Source organism: Oryctolagus cuniculus, chromosome 7 (assembly GCF_051225735.1).
Source record: "Oryctolagus cuniculus isolate XC-2025 breed Fujian yellow rabbit chromosome 7, ASM5122573v1, whole genome shotgun sequence".
Classification (NCBI taxonomy): domain Eukaryota; kingdom Metazoa; phylum Chordata; class Mammalia; order Lagomorpha; family Leporidae; genus Oryctolagus; species Oryctolagus cuniculus.
In genome coordinates, this window is record NC_142873.1 from 42,601,687 (window position 1) to 42,625,348 (window position 23,662).

At 57.0% G+C, this 23,662-nt stretch overlaps 2 protein-coding genes across 5 annotated transcripts; both read left to right on the forward strand.

Annotated features, from left to right (window-relative positions):
• The first annotated feature begins 9,218 nt into the window (after positions 1-9,218).
• HDGF (heparin binding growth factor) lies at positions 9,219-18,165 on the forward strand. Of its 3 annotated transcripts, XR_016210537.1 has the most exons (7): positions 9,352-9,748; positions 15,200-15,276; positions 15,430-15,568; positions 15,983-16,052; positions 16,207-16,392; positions 16,561-16,760; positions 16,870-18,165. XR_016210537.1 is itself a non-coding variant. In XM_017345787.4 (6 exons), the coding sequence occupies exons 1-6, from the start codon at positions 9,662-9,664 to the stop codon at positions 16,874-16,876; spliced, it is 696 nt and encodes a 231-aa protein (XP_017201276.2). In that variant the 5' UTR covers positions 9,219-9,661; the 3' UTR covers positions 16,877-18,165. The 3 variants fall into 3 exon arrangements, 2 of the variants coding, with proteins under 2 accessions (XP_017201276.2, XP_017201275.2); XM_017345787.4 differs by lacking the exon at positions 15,983-16,052 and having other exon boundaries at positions 9,219-9,748; XM_017345786.4 differs by lacking the exons at positions 9,352-9,748; positions 15,983-16,052 and adding an exon at positions 12,845-12,886.
• A 1,301-nt stretch (positions 18,166-19,466) lies between these two features.
• On the forward strand, positions 19,467-23,620 carry MRPL24 (mitochondrial ribosomal protein L24). 2 transcript variants are annotated; one of them, XM_008264296.5, is made up of 6 exons: positions 19,467-19,523; positions 22,161-22,469; positions 22,552-22,647; positions 22,832-22,935; positions 23,200-23,330; positions 23,426-23,620. In XM_008264296.5, exons 2-6 carry the CDS (start codon positions 22,287-22,289, stop codon positions 23,560-23,562), a joined length of 651 nt encoding a protein of 216 aa, XP_008262518.3. In that variant the 5' UTR covers positions 19,467-19,523; positions 22,161-22,286; the 3' UTR covers positions 23,563-23,620. The 2 variants fall into 2 exon arrangements, with proteins under 2 accessions (XP_008262518.3, XP_002715411.4); XM_002715365.6 differs by having other exon boundaries at positions 22,278-22,469.
• Positions 23,621-23,662: the final 42 nt, after the last annotated feature.

Below are 23,662 nucleotides of genomic sequence, written 5' to 3' on the forward strand. Positions count from 1 at the left end.
CCAGCATCCCAGGAATATATGTGGGGGTGAATGAATGGATGACCTGGCAAACGAATGACACCCGAGCCCAGAGGCGATGTGGTGGCAGAAATGACCTGTGAGGGTGGTTAAGTCGCTGCTTGTCAGGCACCACTTGTCTGAGTGCCTGGGCAGAGTCCTGGCTGCTCCGCTTCAGATCCAGCTTTCTGCTCATGCGCACCCTGGGAGGCACAGGTGACGGCCCAAGTGCTTGGATCCGTGACACCCATGTGAGAGAGCTGGATGGAGTTCTAGGCTCCTGGCTTCGGCCTGGCCCAGCCGTGGCTGTTACAGGCATCTGGGGAGTGAATCAGCAAATGAAAGATCACCCTCTGTCTCTATCTCTGTGCCTTCCAAATAAAAAGAAGTTAAAAATCACCGGTGCCACGGCTCACTAGGCTAATCCACCGCCTTGCGGCGCCGGCACACCGGGTTCTAGTCCCGGTCAGGGCGCCGGATTTTGTCCCGGTTGCCCCTCTTCCAGGCCAGCCCTCTGCTGTGGCCAGGGAGTGCAGTGGAGGATGGCCCAAGTGCTTGGGCTCTGCACCCCATGGGAGACCAGGAGAAGCACCTGGCTCCTGCCTTCGGATCAGCGCGGTGCGCCGGCCGCAGCGGCCATTGGAGGGTGAACCAATGGCAAAGGAAGACCTTCTCTCTGTCTCTCTGCCTCACTGTCCACTCTGCCTGGCAAAAAAAAAAAAAAAAAAAAAAAAAAAGTTAAAAATCATAAGAAATGGCCTCTAAGCATCTAAGCACTCCCAACTCCCACTCCCACCTGTCTCCATAGAAACCACACTCAGCCCGTCCTGCAAGGCCAGACCTGCTGCCCAGCACAGGGCAAACCCTGCAAGGCACTGCCACAAGGGGCCTTATACCTTCTTCACAGGCCAAGCGGAGAGGAAATAGTGAGAGACACTCGCTCCGGAATGACAGGCGGTGGGCGCAGTATTGTTTCCAACAGAACTGTCTGGGTTGTCAAAAGCAAGGAATCAACCCAAATGCCTACCAACAAGGGACTGGTTAAGTAATTTATGACGCAGAAATATTATGAACCATTACTGAGTTTAGAAAAAACAAACTCAGAGGCCAGCCTTGGGGCACAATGGATTAAGCCGCTGCTCGAGATGCCGGCAGCCCATATCAGAGCGCTGGTTTGAGTCCTGGCTGCCCTGCTTCTGATGCAGCTCCCTGCTGATGTGCCTGGCAAGGCAGAAGATGGCCCGCGTGCTTGGGTCCTGGCCACCTGTGTGGGATACCAGGATGGAGTTCCAGGCTCCCGTTGCGGTCACTGGGGAATGAACCAGCAGATGGAAGACCTTTCTGTTTCTGTCTCTCTCTCTCTCGCTCGCTCTGCCTTCAAATAAATAATTTTTAAAAGATTTATTTATCTGAAAGGCAGAGTTACAGAGAGGCAGAGACAGAGAGACAGATGGAGGTCTTCCATTCGCTGGTTTACTCCCCTAAAAGGCTGCAAGGGCCAGAGCTGCACCCATCCTAAGCCAGGAGCCAGGAGCTTCTTCCAGGTCTCCTACATGGGTGCAGAGGCCTAATGACTTGGGCCATCTTCCACTGCTTTCCCAGGCCATAGCAGAGAGCTGATTCAGAAGTGGAGCAGCCGGGTCTTGAACTGGTGCCCATATGGGATGCTGGCACTGCAGGCAGTGGCTTTACCCACTATGCCTTAGTGCTGGCCCCTAAATAAATCTTTTTTGAGAAAAAAAAAAGGAGGGGGGGAAAGAGACTCAAACTCAGACCACAGTCAACACAGGCTTCCAGGAGCTCAACAGGTGTGGGTACTGCTCCCTAGCAGGAAGCAGGCACACAGCTCTGCTGGGCACCAGTGGTGTTCCCCTAAATCCTACCGCCTCTAGGTAGGTGATGTTGGGTGGTGTCCCCAACGCTGCCCCTGCCACTTTAGAGGCCAGTGACAAGCCCCAGGTCACTCCACCTGTGCTCCAACTGACCAGCTCTAAATCAGTGTTCTCAGGACCCCTGCTGGGGCTGGGCTGATTTGCCCAAGTGGGAAACATTTCCTTAGGTTTACTGGCTCATCGTAAAGGATGGCACAAAGGAGATGGATAGAGCGCCGCACACAGCGAGGGATGGGAGAAGGGCACGGAGCTTCCAGGCCCTGTCCAGGCGCACCTCTCTCTCCAGGAACCTCCATTATCTGGCTCTCCTGAGGCCCTCCCAACCCTGTCCATCTGGGCCTGTGCGCAGACCTGGATGCGTGGGCATGACTGCTAATAGACTGCGGCTGTGTAAGAAGTCCAGCAAGGCCTGTCCAGATTCTCCAGCTTCCCCTCCTCAAGCTGGGAGATGGGATGGGGCTGGACCCTCTGCAGTGGGGTCTTACAATGTGCTTTCAGACAAGGAGGTCAGACAGCTGCTTTATGGCCAGCTCCAAGGCCGAGAGCGGGTGGAGATTAGAGTTCTTACAACCCAACTCAGGGAAGTGAAGTTTTACTTTCTAGGGAGTTGCCTTGGAGAGGGAGCTAGGAGCCAATAGTCATGGATGAAAAAAAAGTATCATAATATCATAATTACCATTAAAATGAATGGGGCGGATCTTCATGTAATAGCGTGAGGGCATCTCCAGACATCTGCTAACAAAAATTCAAGTGCGGGTTATACAGCCTGTTACAGTGTGTGTAATGGAAACAGGCATCTCTGGTTTTGCTTGAAAATTACATAGATTGCGGCCGGCGCCGCGGCTCACTAGGCTAATCCTCCGCCTAGCGGCGCCGGCACACCGGGTTCTAGTCCCAGTTGGGGCGCCGGATTCTGTCCCGGTTGCCCCTCTTCCAGGCCAGCCCTCTGCTGTGGCCAGGGAGTGCAGTGGAGGATGGCCCAGGTGCTTGGGCCCTGCACCCCATGGGAGACCAGGAAAAGCACCTGGCTCCTGGCTCCTGCCATCGGATCAGCGCGGTGCGCCGGCCGCAGCGCGCCGACCGCGGCGGCCATTGGAGGGTGAACCAACGGCAAAGGAAGACCTTTCTCTCTGTCTCTCTCTCTCACTGTCCACTCTGCCTGTCAAAAAATAAAAAATAAAAAAAAAAAATAAATAAAAAAAAATAAAATGAAAATTACATAGATTGGAGCTGGTGTTGGACTTAGCCTGTGATACCAGCATCCCATATCAAATCAGCAGATCAAGTTCTGGCTGCTCTGCTGCTGATCCAGCTTCCTTCTAATGCTCCTGGGAAAGAAACAGAGCATGGCCCAAGGACTTGGGCCCCTGCCACCCATATGTGAGAGACCTGGGTGGAGTTTCTGGCTTTTAGCTTTGGTCTAGACCAGCCCTGGCCATTGTGGCCATTTGGGGAATAAATTATCGGATGGAATATCACTGTCTTTGTGTTTCACTATCTCTCTCTGTGTAACTCTGCCTTTCAAATAAATGGCAAATTGAAAGGTAGAGGGGCTCAGTGGGTTAACGTCCTGGCCTGAAGCGCCGGCATCCCATACGGGCGCCAGTTTGAGACCCGGCTGCTCTACTTCCTGTCCAGCTCTCTGCTATGGCCTGGGAAAGCAGTAGAAGATGGCCCAAGTCCTTGGGCCTCTGTACCTACTTGGGAGACCCGGAAGAAAGTCCTGGCTCCTGGCTTTGGATCAGTGCATCTCTGGCCATTGCGGCCATCCGGGGAGTGAACCATCAGATGGAAGACCTCTCTCTCTGCCTCTCCTCTCTCTGTATAACTCTGACTTTCGAATTAATAAATAAATCTTTTTTTTTTTTTTTTTTAAAAAGAAAGAGTTATAGAGCGAGAGAGAGAGATCTTCCATCCGGGGTTCACTCCCCAGATGGCCGCAACAGCCACCACTGGGCCAGGGCAAGGCCAGGAACTCCATCCAGGTCTTCCACGTGGGTAGCATGGGCCCAAACACTTAGGCCATCTTCCATTGCTTTTCTTTCACAGGCTGTTGCAGGGAGCTGGATCAGAAGCGGAGCATCCAGGACACAAACCAGCACCCAAATGGGATGCCAGCATCACAGGCAGCGGCTTTACCTGCTATACCACCATGCTGGTCCCAATAAATAAATCTTTTTAAAAAGTTATATAGATGGAACATCACTGGAAGAGTGCACACAAATTAATAACATTTCTATGAAGGAAACCGGGGGTAGGTGTTTGGCATAGTGCTTGAACCATTGCTTGGGACACTGGGATCTCCTCTGAGCACCTGCGTTCCAGGCACAGCTCGAGCCCTGGCTCCACTCTGCTCCAACTCCCTCTCGTGTGGCTGGGAAGGCAGCAGACAATGGTCCAAGTGCTTGGTTCCCTGCTACCCACGTGGGAGATACTGATGGAGTTCCAGGCCCGGCCTAGCTCTATTCTCGCAGGAATTTGTGGAGTGAACCAGTTGATGAAGATTCCCTCTTCCTCTCTTTCCTCTCTCCATCCCCAACTTGGCCTTTCAAATAATAATAATAATAATAAAAGATAATACAACTATCCATCCTCTGCTCCTCTGTTGTAACTGGAGCCAAGAAGCTGTGATATGAGGCCGGCGCCGCGGCTCACTAGGCTAATCCTCCGCCTAGCAGCGCCGGCACACCGGGTTCTAGTCCCGGTCGGGGCGCCGGATTCTGTCCCGGTTGCCCCTGTTCCAGGCCAGCCCTCTGCTGTGGCCAGGGAGTGCAGTGGAGGATGGCCCAGGTGCTTGGGCCCTGCACCCCATGGGAGACCAGGAAAAGCACCTGGCTCCTGGCTCCTGCCATCGGATCAGCGTGGTGCACCGGCCGCAGCGCGCCGGCCGCGGCGGCCATTGGAGGGTGAACCAATGGCAAAGGAAGACCTTTCTCTCTGTCTCTCTCTCTCACTGTCCACTCTGCCTGTCAAAAAAAAAAAAAAAAAAAAAAAAAAAAGAAGCTGTGATATGAGTTGGTCACCCGGTGTTGAGGGCCAGAGCCCTGAGTGTCTTGGAAGTTAAAGGCTGGTGTTGTACGTAGCAGGTTAAGCTACCACCTGCAACTCTGGCATCCCATATGGGCACCTGTTTGTGTCCTAGCTGCTCCACTTCCCTTCCAGTTCCCTGCTAACATGCCTGGGAAAAGCAGTGGAAGATGGCCATTCTGGAATTGAACTAGCAGATGGAAGATTCTCTCTCTCTCTCTCTCTCTCTCTCTCTTTCTCCCTCTCTGTCTCACCCTCTCTCTGTACCTCTGCCTTTCAAATAAATAATAAACCTTAAAAAGGGGGGGGGGCAGCATTTCCTTTGAATCTACCAAGCAGGTGAGCTTTGCTGGTCTCATTTAAAAAAAATATTTATTTATGTATTTATTTGAAAAAGTTACACAGAGAGAGGAGAAGCAGAGAGAGAGAGAGAGGTCTTCCATCTGCTGGTTCACTCCCCAAAAGGCCACAAGGGCCAGAGCTGCACCCATCGAAGCCAGGAGTCAGGAGCTTCTTCCAGGTCTCCCACGCCGGTGCAGGGGCCCAAGGACTTGGGCCATCTTCTACTGCTTTCCCAGGCCATAGCAGAGAGCTGGATAGGAAGTAGAGCAGCTGGGACTAGAACCAGCGCCCATATGGGATACTGGCACTTCAGGCCAGGGCGTTAACCTGCTGCACCATAGCAACCCCCCCCCCCCCCGTGGTCTCATTTTTACAGTGGAAGAAAATTATGTTGGGAAACTCCAGTTACATCATGCGCTCAAAGCTCTAAAGCCATTAAGTAGCCAACAGGACTCAAACCCAAGTCCCCTGACAAGCAAAACCAGTTGCCTCCGCTGCTCTAACTTGCATCCATTGTGCTGCTATCAACTCCTCTATCCTGACAGGCACAGAGCTAAGTTCACCATCCCGTGCCTTTCTACCCTGGCTCCTCCAGAGCTCACCCCAAGTGCCCCAGCTTCTGCCCTGACCTCCTTCCCTTCCCAAATGTAGAATCTTGCACCAGCATCCCGGAAAACACTTGACTGCAACATTTGTGAACTGCTTCCAGCTGTGCAGGTGGGCTGGAGGCTTGTGCCTGTGTTGTTTCAAGCCCTTGCTCTTCACATTGTGGCTCTAAGCCGCAGCAACATCTTGGAGCTTGTTAGAAATGCACACGCCCGCCCCAGCCCCACATTGTGGCATAGCAGGTAAAACCGCTGCCTGCAACCCTGGCATCCCACATGGGTGCCGGTTCCTGTCCCGGCTGCTCTACTTCTGATCCAGCTCCCTCCTAATGCGCCTGGGAAAGCAGCGGAAGATGGCCCAAGTCCTTGGGCCCCTGCACCCATTGTGAGAGACCCAGAAGAAGCTCCTGGCTTCAGCCTGGTCCAGTCCTTAGGAGTAAACCAGCTGATGGAAGATCTCTCTCTCCCTGTCTCTCCTCTGTGTAATTCTCTTTCAAATAAATAAATAAACCTTTAAAAAAAAACACACATTAAAAAAAAGAAAGAAGCACCCCCCAACCTACGAAATTAGAGTCTTCTTTTGACAGAAGCTTTCCAGGTGATTTGTTTGCACATTAAAGGCTGCAAACACTGAGACTGGAATCCCAGGGGAAGCAGGCTTGCGCCTGCCTGCCTTGTAACTGACCCTCTGTAGCTCCTGGCTTGGCTAGAAGAGGCAGCTGTGAGGTGGCTGATGATGTAAAGAGAACTTGGATATTAAACCGCAACCAAGGCCTGAGTGATTATTGCAACAGAAGGAACCCTGGTTGTATTACAGCAACCAGCATCTGTGTGGTAGACATTTGAATGGGAGGCCCAAGAGATTTGTTACGGCAAGAATTTTGAAGTCTCCTGCCTTTGCCAACAAAGCGGAAAAGTACATTTAGCTAAATTGCAAATAGTGCACTGGCACTGTGCATATGTGTAATACTGACCAGGACACTTAAGGAAACCTGTTGTGACACTGAACTTACTCTTGACACACCTTCAAGGGGCCAGTGTTGTGGTACAACAGTTTTAAGCCACTGCCTGTGAGGCTAGCATCCCATCTGGGTGCTGGTTCGAGTCCCGGCTGCTCCATTTCCAATCCAGTTCCCTGCTAATGGCCTGGGAAAAGCATCAGAAGATGGACCAAGTGCTTGGGGCCCCTGCTACCACATGGGAGACCTGGAAGAAGCTCCTGGCTTCTGGCTTTGGCCTGGCCCAGTCTCCAACTGTTTCGGTCATTTGGGGAGTGAGCCAGGGGATGCACTATCTCTGTCTCTCTCTAACTCTGCCTTTCAAATAAAATAAGTCTTAAAAACAAACTGCTTCAAGAACTTGTGACAAGATCCTCTCCAACAACAATAAGCACAAAGAAAAGGATCAGCCCGACAGCCTGGACTCCTGCACTGACTGCCTTTCAAACTGGAATGCATCTGTCAACACCAGCTGGAATCTAGCTGCTCTGTTGCAACAAGTTGGGATTTGCTATAGAAACAAATGGACAAGTCTGTGACCCAGCGGCCTCTATGGCTCTTTTATTGCAAGAGGACCTTGCCCAATGCCCCACGGTGCCCAGGGCCCTGCACGCCTGTGGACAGGGCCAGAGGGACTCCTACAGCAAGGGGGAACTACCCTAAGAGCCCACACTGTTAGAAAAGCAAGACTTGTGAAATGCATGACCACGGATGTTAGGACAGCCAACGGTGAGGCCGGCCTCTGCTGAGGATACTCGGCCTCTGCAGGTCCCCCAGGTTGGCAGTGCAGGCTTGTTATCCCACCTTACGGGGAGGGAGCAGAGCTTCAGGGTTCAGGGAGCCATCAGACTCTCCCGGGGATGTGGACGAGGATGTGGACCTGCAGCCTTTTGGCTACATCCTGCAGTCCTTGCAGGGAGACTTTGCATATGCTTGGAGACAGGATCAGCAACCTTGTGAAAAGGAAAACATGCGTATTTTTCCTATGCAAATCTAGCAGCATATTTTGTTACAAAATCTGCATATTTTGTTACAGAATCTTAAGGATCTGGATATGCTACAACGTAGGATCTGGGATCTGGTCCTTGTGTGGGTGAAGCCACAGCCTGATGCAGGCATCCTATACGGGTGCTGGTTCAGATTCCCCACAGCTCCACTTCCAATCCAGCTCCCTGCTAATGCGCACAGGAAGGCTATAAAACTGGCCACAAGTGCCAGAGCTGGGCCGATCTGAAGCCAGGAGCTTCTTCCAGGTCTCCCACGTGGGTGCAGAGGCCCAGGGACTTGGGGGGCCATCTTCTACTGCTTTCCCAGGTCACAGCAGAGAGCTGAATTGGAAGAGGAGCAGCTGAGACTAGACTGGCATCCCATATGGGATGCCGGTGCTCCGTGCCAGGGCATTAACCAGCTGCACCACAGCGCCCCCCCCCCCCTTTTCACATAAATAAATCTTAAAATAAAAAAATCCAAATGCCTCGTTTCTCAGAGACCATAGGTGTCTGGAATTAGAAATAGAATGACTGCAAATCAAAGATGTAATTACAGTAAATTTTATTTGGCTTTATGGGAAGAGACCTCAGTTCAAGTGTTAGCGCTACCGTTTTCTTAGCTTATAACCTAGGCCAAAATGTAGTCTCGGATTTTGGCAAAAATCTTACTCTTTAAGGCTCAGCTCAAAGTCACCACCTCGGTGGAACCTTCCAGGACTCTGCCCCACCTCCAACCCGCCCCCTACTCGCAGGGTAGCACGTGGCTCCTCGGTACTCAAGATCTGCTGCAAGTGTTGGGTTTATAGGCATTCTACTGCCTTTTCCTACTATAACGGAGCTAGCGAGGCAGGCTAGGCACAGAGCCCGGCCCTTTGGCTGGAACCGAGAACTAATGCATCCGGAAGGTGGCCACTTGGTGCCACAACCCCCACGGACGCCTCTCCTGCCCACTGAACTCCAGCCTTTCCTTCACGGCAAAGGCCGACGCAGGGCTCCAATCCCCGACGTGTCCCGGGCCACGCCACAGTCTGAAAAGCAGGCTGAGGTCCGGGGCGGACCCCTTGTGGGCACAGCCGCGCGGTACCCACGCTTCTCGCCCCGGAAACCCAGCACGCTGCCAAGAACCGTGGGTGCCGAGCAAAAATATTCGTGGATTGGGATGGCGCAGAGGGCACCGAGACGCTGCGCGTAGACAGCCACACTTGACTGCCCCGGAGCCGGGGGAGGGGCCGGGACCGCTCAGTCCAGCCGCGCGCCAGCTCCTCCCGGGCGGGCGGGCGGGCACCCACCGACAGCGGGCACACAAAGCCTGCTCGGCGAGCTCGGCGATCGGCTCCTCCCGCCTGTGTCGCCGCGCGCCGCCAGGCGGCTCCGGATTGGGCATCGGGCAGCGGCAGGCAAGGGACGTCAAGAAGCCGCACGCATCAAACCGCCGCGGGAGGGAGCGCGCGGAGGGGGGAGGCGGAGGAGGAGTGGGCCGGAGAGGAGGGAGGAGGAGGAGGAGTGGGGAGCGGGCGGGGGGTGGAGGAAGAGGCCTCGCGCAGAGGAGGGAGCAATTGAATTTCAAACACAAACAACTGCACGAGCGCGCACCCACCGCGCCGGAGCGTTGCCCGCGATCCGCGCCCGCCCCGTCTGTGCGGCGCGCGGGCGGAGACGCCGTGGCTGCGCCGGAGCTTGGGCCGGGGGCCACCATCGAGGCGGGGGCCGCGCGAGGGCCGGAGCGGAGCGGCGCCGCCACCGCCGCACGCGCAAACTTGGGCTCGCGCTTCCCGGCCCGGCGCGGAGCTCGGGGCGCCCGGAGCCCCGCCATGTCGCGATCCAACCGGCAGAAGGAGTACAAGTGCGGGGACCTGGTGTTCGCCAAGATGAAGGGCTACCCACACTGGCCGGCCCGGGTGAGCAGTGCGGCCCGCCGCCCCCCTATTCCCCTGCGGACTTGGGTTGCATAACACCCGTGAGGGCACAAGGGTTCCGCGCGGAGCCGGTGAAGGTGGGGGGAGAACGGGGGGGGCATTCGGGTCCCCGGCCCTGTCCCTGTCGCCTTCAAGCCCACCCGCCGGTTATATAATGGTGGAGGCGGGGGAGGGGGCAGACACCTGGCGGCTGCGGCGTCGGCGCGCAGAGGCGTGTGCGCGGCGTGTGGGCTCCGGGCGCCGGTCACTGCCCGGGTCTCCGCTCCTCGTGCTCGGGTCCGCCCCCAGCCCCAGCACTCCGGAGCTTTCGGACGCGCAGTTTGGGTCTGGGCCAGTCGTGTAACTCCTCCGCCCCACCCACAGGCGCCGCCGCCGCCACCCCTCTGGGGACCCCTCAGAGACCCCCAGTGCCGCCTGTGGTTGTCGCTGCCCCGCCACCCCCCGCCAACTTCAGACTCCTTCCGTATAAACGGTTAGGAAGGGTCCCGGGCCAGAAGGGGATAGATGCAGGCGGAGTGCGCTCCTGGGAAACTTTGCTTTGGGGCATCCGAGAGAGTTCTGAAGTTGGAGGGTCGAAGAATGGTTGGGGGGCAGCGTAAGAGAGGATCTGCCTGGCTTAGAAGTCACCCGCCTGAGCCCATCAGCCTTAAGCTCCACGAGAATATTCCCCCATATGCTGCCAGGTCAAGTTGGAGACCTCGGGTGCTCCGGCCTCTAGTGGGATTGGAAGGTCCAGCGCCGACTTCTCTTAGTGGGGGTGGGGGGGGCCTCCCCTAAATGTGAGCCGTCTCCCGCCACACCAGCCCAGACGGCCATGTGGTCGACTCAGCCCGCCAACGTGAGGGCTTTTCCTCTCTCCCAGCACCTGGCCAGGTGGGAGGGTGGGGCCCCAAAGCCGATCTTGTGGCGGTTGCCTGTTTTCCCTAAGGATTGAGACTGATAAGTCAGGAGGCGGGAGAGGTGGCCGGCGGTGGGGGGTGGGGGAAGGGATGCCGTGCCTTTGGCAACTTATTTCAAAGTTGGTGTGTGGAAGGGCCTTTGGTATTGGGTTAAGGGCATGACTCAGTCTCTACCGTGTAGGACTCCCGCAGAGTGAAATCCAAGGGCAGAAAGGGGTGGCGGGAGGGGACCAGGTGCTGGAGGACGGCCTTATGGCTTTGGGTTGCTCTAATCAGGCATCTGGCCCAGACCCTGCTCTGAGCTTCGGAAATTGCCCCAGGCTTGCCTGGGTCTTACTCAGCGTGCCAGGGCAACTTTGGGGCCAGTCTCTGGAAGCCCAGGAAACCCCTCCCCACTCTGTAACCCTCTTCTGAGGAGTGTGCCTGGGGTCCTTGTTCCCTGAAACTTAGATGGCTCACGAGGCCTCGGCCTGTGGTGTAGGAAACCAAGTACAGAGCCGAGCAGGGCTCTTCCCACCTCCACAGCCTCCCTAAGGGGCTGGGGCAGGGACACGTGCGTGCATTTGCACATATGTGTGGGAACACTCATGTACTTTACCCTGCACCCTTTGATCCAACTGGCTTCTTGGTCCAGATGCCAAGGCCCAGGTGGGCAGGGCAAGAACTGAACCCAGATCCCTGCTGCTGCTGCTACCTCCTGGGGGGTGGGACAAAGTCCAGAGGCTGGGCTAAGGCCTGGGAGGAGCCCTTTCTGGATCCGGTAAAAGAGAAAAGGGGCAGGGGCACACAGGACCCACGTTGGCCCCGGTGGAGGGCTCTGGCGCCCCCCCCCCCCCCAGCAGCGCTCAGGATAGACAGCAGTATCTAGTTGCTCTCCACACCTCGGGCTTCCAGACAGAAGGGTGGGATGCCCAAGGCAGCGGTTCTTCCTCTGTTGAGGCCTGGACCTTTTAGATAAAGTTAGAGTGGGGGTAGGAAGACCAGGCTGGATCTCAAAGAGACCATGTGCCCTGGCTCTGGGGTGTGACAGCCAGGGGGAAGGGGTACACTTAAGTCCCCTTAACCCCAGACCGTCTTAGTCCCTAGAGTGGCAGAGCATGAGGGGTACATCCCCTCCCTCTCCTGAGAGGGCTGAGGGGCCGGAGTCTCACTGACTGCCCCCTCCAGTCTTCAGCCACAGCGGGGGGTGATTCGGGGAGGGGTGATTAGAGCACACCGCGCGGGCCACGTGGTAGGCAGGGCCCGCCTGGAGGGATGGTGTGACTCCATCTTAACCTTCCCCTTCCCCTCTGCCTCCTGCCCAACTTCCCAGGGGATCTCCAAGCACTTCATTAGCCTCCAAACTCAGGGATTTCCCCCTCAGGTTCCTTCCTCCTCACCCTGCTTCCTGTTTCACAATCCCAGAAAACCTGAGCAGGCCAGGGACACCCCAGCTTTCCTCCCTCTGCCCCCCCCCTTGCCACACTTTCTTGTCTTCTGCCCCAGATTTTCCGGTCCTGGGTCAGGTTAGGCTCGGGCCCTGGGTGTGGTGGTCAGAACTCTGGCTGGCAACCAGCGTGTGCTCAGCCCTTCCTGGGGCCTTCCCAAGAGGTGATCCTGGACGCTGTTGACTCCTCTGCCCTCACCCCTCACCTGGAAACATCTGGTTCCTTCTCAGACCTGGGGAGGGGTCAGTGGGCTCTGGAGGAGGCGACTTTCTGCAGGAGTCAGGCAAACTTGGAAGAGTAGGGGCGTGTGGGCTGGGGCCTGCGGGGCATCCCTGCAATGGCTGCGAGGTGGCACAGCCCTGGTAGAGGGGGTACAGTGGGCTCCCCAGCACTGTCTGGCCCCGCCCCACCCCACTTAGCCCTGACTCACTGGTTCTGAGTCACAGCCTGGCTATAAAGACACCGCCTGGGAGATGAGTGTATTGGGGTACAGGGCTCCCTTGAGACCCCTTATATCCTCTGCGTCTAGGAGGAGCCAGACCTACCTTGCACTTCGAAATGCAAGAAAAAAAAATTTTTCCTTTGTAGCTTGAGGGATGGAGCTTCCACCCCTGAAGGGATTTCTCCCCCTTTGGGGTAAGGGGTTAGGGGCCCCCCAGGCCTCTTCCCTGAGGTGGAGGCAGGGGGTAGAGGCATCCTCTGGGGAAAGGGGCCCATGTGCTCAGGCCCTGCGGGCCCTCCCCTCCCAGACCCATCCTTTACGAAGCCAGAAGTCAGCAGGGCGGGTATATCTGGTATGTCTCATGCTATTTTTACTTCCATCCGTCCTTTTTTCTCCCCCGCCCCTGGGGCTGGGCAGCTGGTGGCCTTCTGGGTCCCCTGCCACACCTTTCAGCTCTCTGTGGCTGAGTTTGCTTTCCATGCAGACCCGGGCTGGCAAGAGCTGGCTGGTCGGGTAGCTGCTTTGCGGTCTGGGCTCCCAGAGCTCATGGCCGCTCATTTCTGACCCTTCGCTCCCCGCCCTCCACGCCCTCTCCTTGAGCCTCAGTTTCGACTCTGGCCCCACACCGACTGCCAGCGTGTTATGCCTTGGCTCAGGTGTGGGCGCCGAGGCCGCGGGGACCTGAGTTCCCTGCCGCCCTCCGAGCCGTATCCCCGCCCCCACCCGGCTCCTTCCGGGTGCGCACGGATCACCGAGAGGCCTGGGGAAGGGCCTTTGCTGTTATTGTCCTGGGCCCGTCTCCTGGGATCGCTAAGCCCTGGAGGCCCTCATTTTGTTTCTTGCTCCCCCCACCAGAGGAGGGTGGGGAGCTAGCTGGTAACAGGACCCAGGTGTCCTGCCCTGGGCCGGCTCCGCCCCCACTGCCCCTACCAGGTCTGGCTTCTGAGAAACCATCCCCCCACCCGCAGCGAGGTCCTCCTGCCCTAGCTGTGGTTTCAGGCGCAGCCTGGGACCCAGGTGCCAGACTCTAGGCCTGGGGGTGGGGTGTGAGTGTCCCCTCCTCCCCAATCCGGAGAGAGGACCTGGCGGGGGGAGGGGAGGTCACATTCCTGGTTGCTGAGTGGCCCTGGGGGCGGGGTTGGGTTGTCATGGTGATAGGGATCCTGTTTGTGGGGGGAACTGCGTGCCTTTCCACCCCCTGCTTTCACACCCCAGCGTCTTCTGGCTGTGGGGAGGGCCCAGTTTGTGCTGGGCCTTCCTGGGGGGAGGGGCTGGACCTCTGTCCCCAGAGGCCACAGGGCAAGGGGGGAGGTGCCCACACTGCTGAAGACGCAAAGACTAGGGCAAGATGCCCCTCAGATTCTTGCCCAGGGCCCCGCCCGGCCTCCTGGGTGTAGCTCCACTCATTCCTATCCACCCGGCCTGCCTGTCTCCTCAGGCTCCAGTCGAGCCCTCTGTCCCCCGTCCCTCTCTGTGTTAATCACTGCCTTGGCCTGACTGTCTCCTGTCTGCGCATGGGGCCCCAGTCAACATGGCCACCTGGCCTCTGTCCGGCGGGAAGCCGGGCTGCTGGGGCTGCTGCAAGTGTTGCTGGGAGTTGTAGTCCCCACTCACCCCACCCCACCCCCAGCTCAGCTTGGCCCCGACTTCCAGGGCCTCATTTGGAGAGGCTGGCTGGGCCAATTTCCCCACGGACCTCTGTCCCTCAGGGGTCCCCACCTCCAAGACATGGTGGGCAGGGGGTGAAGGCGGGAGATGTGATCTTCCCTAGCTTGCCCCGTGGTTTTGGAGGGATCTCTGGACTCAAGTTTCCTCATCTGTAAAATGAGTTTGACTATTTCAGTGGCTTTGAAAAGTGCTCCCCAGAAGCCTCTGGGGACTGCTGTTGGAGCGGGGTGTTGAACAGGCAGCCCTCCGGCCTCTCTCCTCCACTTCAGCCAGAGCAGTCTGCTCTTCTTTGGTTCATGGAGGCATTCAGCAAGTGTGTTGTGCACCCACTACGTGCTGGGCGCGGTGTGGAGGATAAAAGCAAGAGTGTGCACAGGCACTCATCGGGTGATAAGTAAAACCAGAACCCAGAGCGCTGCAAGGAGAGGTGTCAGGAGAGGTCTCCCGGGAGCTGAGGTGGGAAGGCTGGTGACAGCAGGTGCGCACAGGACGCACCGCAGGCCGGCTCACAGCCATTCAAGCCTTCCAACCCTGTGACTCAAGTACGGTGGCTAGCTCCACTTACAGATGAGGAGACGGGGGCCCAGAGAGCTTCCCGAAGCAGCCCATGCTCGCACACATGGTGACGGTTGGGATTCAGACCATTGCTGTCTGAACAGCTTGGAGCAGCTCCAAGAAGCCCACCGTGGCCACACTGGGGGACAGGTTATCGTGGGGGCAGGAACAGAGTCCAAAGCTATGGTTTTGGACAGAGCAAGAGATGACGGTGGTGTGGCCGGGACCACGACATGTCGGGAGGCTGGTTTGTGAAGGAGCAGTGAGAGCTCCTGGGTTTCTGATAGGCCTTTGTGTCTAACTTCACTTAGCAAAGTTCCGCTGACAGTGGCTCCGGGACCACGTTGGTGGGCTGGGTCCCTGTGTCTGGCTTGCTTGGCTACCGGTGTGTACCAGAGGATGCCGGCCCTGGGCTCACTTCTTTCTCCCTTGCCCTCCCCAGATCGACGAAATGCCTGAGGCCACCGTGAAGTCAACAGCCAACAAATACCAAGTCTTTTTTTTCGGGACCCACGAGACGTGAGTGAGGGGCCCCGTGGGCTCCCGTAGGGAGGGCCCTGGGAGGACGGCTTTGGGAAAGGAGGTGGTGATGGTGCCCCCCCTCCCCCCCTCGGGGCGGGGCTGTGCAGCTCGGCGAGGGGCCCGAGAGCACAGTCTCCCATCTCTCACCAGGGCATTCCTGGGCCCCAAAGACCTCTTCCCTTACGAGGAGTCCAAGGAGAAGTTTGGCAAGCCCAACAAGAGGAAAGGGTTCAGCGAGGGGCTGTGGGAGATCGAGAACAACCCTACTGTCAAGGCTTCTGGCTACCAGGTAAGCTGCCGTCCGCCCAGAGACCCCCTGGAAAGCGGGTGTGCTGGCCGTGGGCTCCCGGAGCCCCAGGTCCGCGGGCGACGCTGAGCGTTCAGAGACACCAGGGCATTCAGGGTAGGAGCAGATGGGGCTGGGGGGCCGGGGCGTCCTACAAGAGACATGGGGGTGTGGGTATGCCGTGTAGTTGTGTTTGGGGGCAAGCACACAGCATGGAGGCGGTAAGTGGGGCCAGGCCTCTGTTGGGCCCAGTGGGAGTATAGGACATGGCCTTGACTCTTTCCACGAAGGCTTCCAGGAGGAGGTGCTCGTGAGCCGGGCAGGATGAGGCGGGAGGGTGGGGGGCGGGGGTTGGCGGGGAAAGGGTCCCAGCTCCCTTTGGGAGAAGTTGACCCGAGGTTTTGCCTCCTGCTCCAGCCCTCCCCCCTCCTGCACAGAGCCCTGCCTGCCCGGCCAGTGGGTTTATCCCGGGGCTAATCTGCCAGAGGTGGGTCTCAAATCACTTGTGAGACTGGGCACCTGGGTGGGGGCGGGGGCGAGGTGGGGAAAGGAAGGAGTGAGTGGCCGAGGGCGGGGTCCGGGGAGGGGGCCCGGCCTGAGAGCCGCTGGTGCCACTCAGGCCCTGCTGTCTCCCGCCGCAGTCCTCCCAGAAAAAGAGCTGCGTGGAAGAGCCGGAGCCGGACCCCGAGGCCGTGGAGGGCGACGGGGACAAGAAGGGCAGCGCGGAGGGCAGCAGCGATGAGGAGGGCAAGCTGGTCATCGACGAGCCAGCCAAGGAGAAGAACGAGAAGGGGGCGCTGAAGAGGAGAGCGGGCGACCTGCTGGAGGTAACGGCCCCACCGCCGCATCCGCCTCCTGCGGGCGTCCCCAGCCGGGCAGGGGCGCAGGGGCCAGCACTGGCGCTGGAGAGGCCAGGCCGGGGCAGGACCTTGTGGAGGCGGCTCGGGGCCTCCCCCCAGCCTCAGCCCCGCCTTGTCTCTGCCAATCCTGTCTAGGACTCCCCTAAACGTCCCAAGGAGGCAGAAGACCCTGAAGGGGAGGAGAAGGCAGCAGCCACCTTGGAGACAGAGCGGCCCCTGCCCGTGGAAGTGGAGAAGAACAGCACCCCCTCGGAGCCGCCTCAGGAGGAGGAGGAAGACGAGGAAGAGGCTGCCAAGGAGGAGGCTGAGGCCCCCGGCGTCAGAGATCACGAGAGGTGAGCGGCGGGCCCCTGGGCTGGGAGGGCCTGGCCTGGGAGCCCCTGGGGACGCGGGCTGGGCTGTCCGGGCCCCCCAGTAACCTTCTCTCCTCCAACCTCCCCACAGCCTGTAGCCACCAGTGTTTCCAGAGGAGCCCCCGCCCCCTGTTCCTGCTGCTGTCTGGGTGCTACTGGGGAAACTGGCCATGGGCTGCAAACTGGGAGCCCCTTTCCCACCCCAGCCTGCTCTTCCCTTCCGCTCACTTCCCCCACTCCACGCCCAGCCCCTGGAGGTGGACCTGGATGGGGCAGGCCACCTGGCTCTCACTGCCAGGGCTTTCCACCCCTGAGATCAAGGCAGGGCCATGTCCTCAGCTCCCTAGGATGAAATGCGGCCATGTGTCCCATCCTGCTTAGAGCTGTTTCCACCTCCTGACATCCCTCTTCCCCTCCCCCAGGCATTCTGGGACCTCTGGGTTGGGATCAAGGGTAGGAGTGGAAGGGACAGAGCATAGATAACAGGGTGGGCTTCCGGGGCCTGGGAGAGGCAGTCCTCGGATGGGGGTGGGGCCATTGTTTGAGTGCAGGTTCCATCCTCCCACACCTTTAACCAGCTGCCTAGATTCAGGGAAAGTAGGACAGCTTGTGGCGGGGAGGGGGGGCCCTTCCATAAATCCTTGATGATTGACAACACCCATTCTTCCTTTTTGCTGACCCCAGGGACTTCTGGGAGTTGTAGTTTATCAGAAGATTTGGGGGCTACCAAGTTATTTGGGCCAAGGATCTGAGATCTGAAGGGTGGTCGACTTTACCCATGTGGGTGGGATGTTGAGCATCCTTTAGATCTCAGGGGCCAGAGATGGGATGCCCTGGGGAGACCCCCGGCTGCCCTTTCCCCTCCCCCACAGTGCTCAAGGCCAGCCTACAGTCATATTATATATCACCCAGACAAAGGAAAAGACACATTTTTTAGGAAATGTTTTTAATAAAAGAAAATTACAAAAAAAAAATTTTAAAGACCCCCCCCCCCGGACCCCTTTGTGTGCTCTCCATTCTCCTTTCTTCTCCACTGTTGCTCCCATTTTTGAGGTGCACTGGGAGGCTCCCCTGGTATTCCGGGGCTTGAAGACTTTGTTTCTGTAGCCGGGCTCTGGTGTCCCGGTGTCACTTCCCATCCACATGCCCCACTTGTCTCCCTCGGTGTTGTCACCAGATCTGATCTGTAAGCCACTGAGAGGACAGGGAAGTGAGTGCCTGCTCCCAGCCTCTTGCTAGTGGTCTCTCCATGCCTCCCTTCTGTCTCTTCACCCTTGCCCCTCCCCCTTGGGCTCTGATGAAAAATTGCTGACTGTAGCTTTGGAAGTTTAGCTCTGAGAACCGTAGACAATTTCAGTTCTAGGAAAATAAAACCCGTTGATTACTATATTGGATCCTGACTGATTTCCTTGGGGCTGAACCGATGAACTGAAGGGAGGTGGGGGAGCAGGCGAGGGGAATGCGAGTGGCTGCCAATCTTGGATTTGAGGGAGGGGTGTCCTCCCCCATTCCCAGGTGTTGGAAATCCAAAGTTCTATGTGAGGCCGGAATCCCAGAATACATCATGCCATCCACTCTTACCTCACATGCCCGGCCACTCTGCAGTGTGGGTTTCCCCCATGAGCACCAGGGAGGGTTAAAATAAAGTAAGCATGGGGCAGGCCTTGCAGCACACCAAGTAAGTACTGCAGCTTGGGACGCTTGCAGCCCCCATATTAAAATGCCTGACTCAGGTCCCGGCTACTTCGCTTCTGATCCAGCTCCCTGCCGACATGTCTGGGAGGCAGCAGATAATGGCTGGAGTACTTGAGTCCCTGCCACCAATGGGGCAGACCTGGATAGAGTTACCAGCTCCCCGTTCTGCCCGGGTGGTGCAGGCATTTGGAGGAGTGAGCCAAAAGATGGAAGATCCCTGGCTCTCCCTGTCACTCTGCCTTTAAAATAAGTTTGCACAGGAAGTGGGGTGTATGAGGGTACATACCAGTGTTGGCCACAGCCCATTATGTTCATGGTCAGTGGCTGTAGAAACCAGGCTGATCTCAGAGCAGACCAAAGAATGGAGAGAGAATACCGCTGTAGCCCTTTCTGCTTGCTAATGTTAGGAATGTCTGCCACCTTAATTGGGGGTGGGAGGCAGAAGGTTAGGCTGGAATCCTCACAGTACTCCCCAGTCACATGGAACCAACTCCACCAGCCCATCCCTGAGTTTCCTTCCAGATCTGACATTTTGTGACTGGATCATCTTAACAAACATCAGAAAAGTCCACGTTTCATCCCTTCCTCTGGAAAGTCGAGGAGTTTTTTTAATCAGCCCTTTAGCAGAGAAAGGCGAGGAAAGTATTGGCTGTGGTCTTGTCTCCAGCGAAATTTCCTTAGCTTTGAGCAGGAAGCCACAGGCACCTAGAAAATGGAGCCATCCTCTCTAAAGACTACAATTCCCAACGGCCCCCATGTAGAACATGCGCAGGAATGTGCTGATCGCTTCGGCCTATCCTGATTTGCCTTCAACTCCCGACATGCTTCACGGTGCTCTCAGGATTTCCTACTCGGGTTAGAGTTCCTGTTTTCAGCTTACCTCGTAGTGGCGGACTACAACTCCCAGCATGCGGAGAGGCTAAACTCGTTGAACTTCCGTTCTGCAATTGGACTACATTTCCCAGAAAACGAATGGGTCAGGTGGGTGGGGCTGAGGACCCATGTGCCAAGGTGACGGGCGGAGGCGCCAAAGTGCAGCGGGAAGCGGAGGTGAGGGCTGCGATACCCAGAGGTGTTGCACCTCGTGGGTTCGTCGGGAGGCGGGTGCGGGAAGGGCCTGCCTTTTCCCTGGCTGTGGCTTAGTGGTTTACCCGGGGTTTCTCTGTGCTGGAAGCTTGGAGTGGGTGGGTACTGAAGATGGCCCCGGGGTGAAGCTCGCGGCGGGAAGCCTTTGGAGCTGTGACCTGAGGGCGCAGACGTGCGACCTCATTACCTTGCCTGGCGCCTCCTGAACACGCAGTGAAAGCCCCACTGCGGAAGGCGGGGCTCCGGCCTCTTCCGATTTGGGGGAGATCTAGGGGCGTGCTCCTGAGGTCTTGCCGCAGCCTGGGACCTCTAGTGACTGAGGTGGAAGGACTGCTCGCAGCAGCCGCGCTGGAAGCCTTGGGGCTGGCCCCGCTAGGGCTGCTCATTCCCGCTGCCAGGCGTTGCGTTCCTTGTCTGTAAAGCGGGCCTTACCGTGCTTGTATCCAGCACCTTCGTTCCCTGAGCAAGGTGAAGCCCAAAGCCAGGAATACTGAAATCCCCAACACTAGGTTTGTCACATAGCAGGCCCCGTAGCACTTACCGGTTCCTTGTTTTTTCATTCTCTTCTTGCTTGTCTTACGCTCTTACCTCAACCAGCACTAATTAATAATAGAATCAGAACTTTTTTCATACTGAGATATAAAAAGAAGAAAAGTGACCCCCTATCTCTATTTAAATAAACCAGGTGATACTTTTATTTAAGATTTTATTTATTTATTTTTATTTTTGACAGGCAGAGTTAGACAGTGAGAGAGAGAGAGACAGAGAGAAAGGTCTTCCTTTTCCATTGGTTCACCCCCCAAATGGCTGCTAGGACTGCTGCCCTACACCCATCTGAAGCCAGGAGCCAGGTGCTTCTCCTGGGCTCCCATGTGGGCACAGGGCCCAAGCACTTGGGCCATCCTCCACTGCCTTCCTGGGCCACAGCAGAGAGCTGGACTAGAAGAGGAGCAACCGGGACAGAATCTGGCGCCCCAACCAGGACTAGAACCCCGAATGCCGGTGCCGCAGGTGGAGGATTAGCCAAGTGAGCCGCAGTGCTGGCCTATTTATTTATTTGAAAGTCAGAGTTACATAGAGAGAGGTCTTCCATCTGCTGGTTCACTCCCCAACTGGCCGCAACAGCCGGAGCTGCACTGATCAGGAGCCAGGAACCTCCTCTGGGTCTCCCACGCAGACCCAAGTTCTTGGGTCATCTTCCACCGCTTTCCCTGGCCATAACAGAGAGCTGGATCAGAAGTGGAGCAGCTGGACTCGAACCGGTACCCATATGGGATGCCGGCACTGCAGGCGGCGGCTTTACCCGCTTGTTCCACAGTGCCAGCCAGGTGATACTTTCTTTAATGCATGTGGTTAGACAAATGCAGACGTTGTGAAAAGGAACAAAAATGGAAATTAACAGTTTCTGAGAACAAGTACATTAGTTTGTTGTTTCCTTCCCATAAATATTTATCCCTGTGCCAAATACACACACAGACACATATAATTTACCCAAAAGAGAGAATACTGATGTTGCTGTGGTCACACGGGACAATAGCAGAGCAGGGATTAGAACCCAGCGGCCAACAGGGAGGCAGGTGGGCTGACCCCAGCCCGGGGCCCTTTATGCCGTGACGGTGCACTTTATTTGTACTTTGTAGTTGGGGTTCGTTCTGGCCTGAAGGATGAGATCAACGGTACCTTTGCTCATCTTCAGGCTAAGTTAGATGATACAGGAAGGCACTTAGCCTGGCCCCCGGCATGTAGCAAGTGCTCAGTGGACAGAAGCACTTTGTAATTTGCCCTCCCTTCTCTCACTGCCCCATGAGGTTAGTCCATCACCTAAAACTGGCAGGCTTAGAACACATATTAGTTGGGAATTGTAGGGCCCAGTAATCCTTGAGCCTGGGGTCTTGTTCCTTTAGAACAGCTATCTGCAGGAAGAGTGCTTATTTCCTGAGGATAGGGGTTGAAGTGAGATACGGACTTTAAAAAAAAATTTTTATTTGTTTGAAAGGCAGAGTTAGAGAGATGCAGAGGCAGAGAGAGAAAGTGAGAGAGGTCTTCCATCCGCTGGTTCACTCCCCAGATGGCCACAATGGCCAGAGCTGTGCTGATCTGTAGCCAGGAGTCAGGAGCTTCTTCTGGGTCTCCCACGTGGGTGCAGGGGCCCAAGGAGTTGGACCATCTTCTACTGCTTTCCCAGGCCATAGCAGAGAGCTGGATCAGAAGAGGAGCAGCTGGGACTCGAAATGGGATGCCAGTGCTGCAGGCGGCAGCTTTACTTGTTAAGCCATAATGCCGGCCCTGATAGGGACATTTTTAACCCGTTTTTATCTCTACTGCCGTTGGTTTGTTTTGCCTTATGACTGCCTTTTGACCCTGTGCCTGTATTTTTGTTCCCTCACCTACTCCTATCCAATCCTGTTGTTCATGCTTTCATTTCCTAACTTTATTGAGTACCTACTATGTGCCAAGCACTACTGGGATGTGCTGGCTTCAGGGTGAGGCAGGTAACATGGCCCCTGGCCTTCATGAATAGAATTTTGAGGTCAGCTGTGTGTAGGTTCCGACGCTGACTCCCTTTGTGGTGAGGTACTAGCCTGTCCCTTCCTCTCTGAGGTGGAGTAAGTGTCATCCTGTGAGGATTCAGTGAGATGAGGCCCTGAGGAACGTCTGCCCTGTGGCTGTCCATCCGCCCGAGCTGAGGAGCCTTCCACTGGTGGGGATTTCTCACAGCCTCCAGCCATGCGTCTCTCTGCCCTGCTGGCCTTGGCATCCAAGGTCAGCCTGCCCCCCCACTACCGCTATGGGATGAGCCGCCCAGGCTCCCTGGCAGACAAGAGGAAGAACCCCCCAGGCACCAGGAGGCGCCGAGTGGCCGTGGAGCCCATCTCCGATGAAGACTGGCATCTGTTCTGTGGGGACACGGTGAGCGCCTCAGGCAAGGGGCAGGAGGACCGGGAGGCTCGTGGGCAAAGATCTCCTCCCTGAGCCTCGCGTCTTCCCACAGGTGGAGATCCTAGAAGGCAAGGATGCTGGGAAGCAGGGCAAAGTGGTTCAAGTTATCCGGCAGCGAAACTGGGTGGTCCTGGAGGGACTGAACACAGTAAGTGAGGAGCGGGCACGGGGATGCTCAGAAAGCCGTCTCCACTGGGAGCCACCCAGGTGGCGGGAGGCTGGCTGAGACCACTGAACCATCTACTTTCCAACTGGGGCTGGACGTGCCGAGCGGCGGCGGCGGCAGGCCCTTCACAGCTGCCACGTGCTGATGCTCGCCCTCTCTTGGACAGCATTACCGCTACATTGGCAAGACCAAGGATTTCCGGGGAACCATGATCCCGAGTGAAGCCCCCTTGCTCCACCGCCAGGTCAAACTTGTGGATCCCGTGGACAGGCAAGCACACAGGGGCTCTCGTCTGAGGGTTTGTCAGCATCCGAGTCCACCAAGGCGCTGTCTGTAGCAGCCATTCCTCCACAGGGAGCGGGGGGTTTGGGAGCTCTGGAGACTGAGGGAGGCCGTCTCCTGGACATGACTCCCTGAGGCAGCCCCAGTGGAGGGGGAGAGCACCAGGTGGTGATGTTTCCAACCCCTGGCTCCACGGGGCTGGAGGGCGGCAGGAGGCCTGGCTTGCAGGCCAGGCTCATCTCTCTCCACCAGGAAACCTACTGAGATCGAGTGGCGATTCACTGAGGCAGGAGAGCGGGTTCGAGTCTCCACAAGATCAGGGAGAATTATCCCCAAACCTGAATTTCCCAGAGCCGATGGCATCGTCCCTGAAACATGGATTGGTGAGGCTGGGCGAGGGCCGGGGAGGTGGGTGCTGGGAGGGTCGGGTGTGAAGAAGCTGGCGAGCCTCCCACCCATCTTTCCTCGGACTCCACAGATGGCCCCAAAGACACGTCGGTGGAAGATGCTCTAGAAAGGACCTATGTGCCCCGTTTGAAGACGCTGGAGGAGGAAGTGATGGAGGCCATGGGCATCCAGGAGACCCGGAAACACAAGAAAGTCTACTGGTACTGAGCCGAGGACGGCGGCTGCCCCTCAGGTGCCAATAAAGAGCCAGGAGGCCTCGCGTGCATCACTGTTGTCTCTGGCAGGAGGGCCCCCACTCCCCACACAC

Bases quoted from the DNA above. Each gene is read 5' to 3' on its own strand.
- HDGF (XM_017345787.4), top strand. From the start codon at position 9,662: ATGTCGCGATCCAACCGGCAGAAGGAGTACAAGTGCGGGGACCTGGTG. The intron at 15,569-16,206 runs GTAAGCTGCCGT...CTCCCGCCGCAG, and splicing joins TCAAGGCTTCTGGCTACCAG to TCCTCCCAGAAAAAGAGCTG. The intron at 16,393-16,560 runs GTAACGGCCCCA...AATCCTGTCTAG, and splicing joins GAGCGGGCGACCTGCTGGAG to GACTCCCCTAAACGTCCCAA.
- MRPL24 (XM_008264296.5), top strand. From the start codon at position 22,287: ATGCGTCTCTCTGCCCTGCTGGCCTTGGCATCCAAGGTCAGCCTGCCC. The intron at 22,648-22,831 runs GTAAGTGAGGAG...TCTCTTGGACAG, and splicing joins TCCTGGAGGGACTGAACACA to CATTACCGCTACATTGGCAA. The intron at 22,936-23,199 runs GCAAGCACACAG...TCTCTCCACCAG, and splicing joins CTTGTGGATCCCGTGGACAG to GAAACCTACTGAGATCGAGT.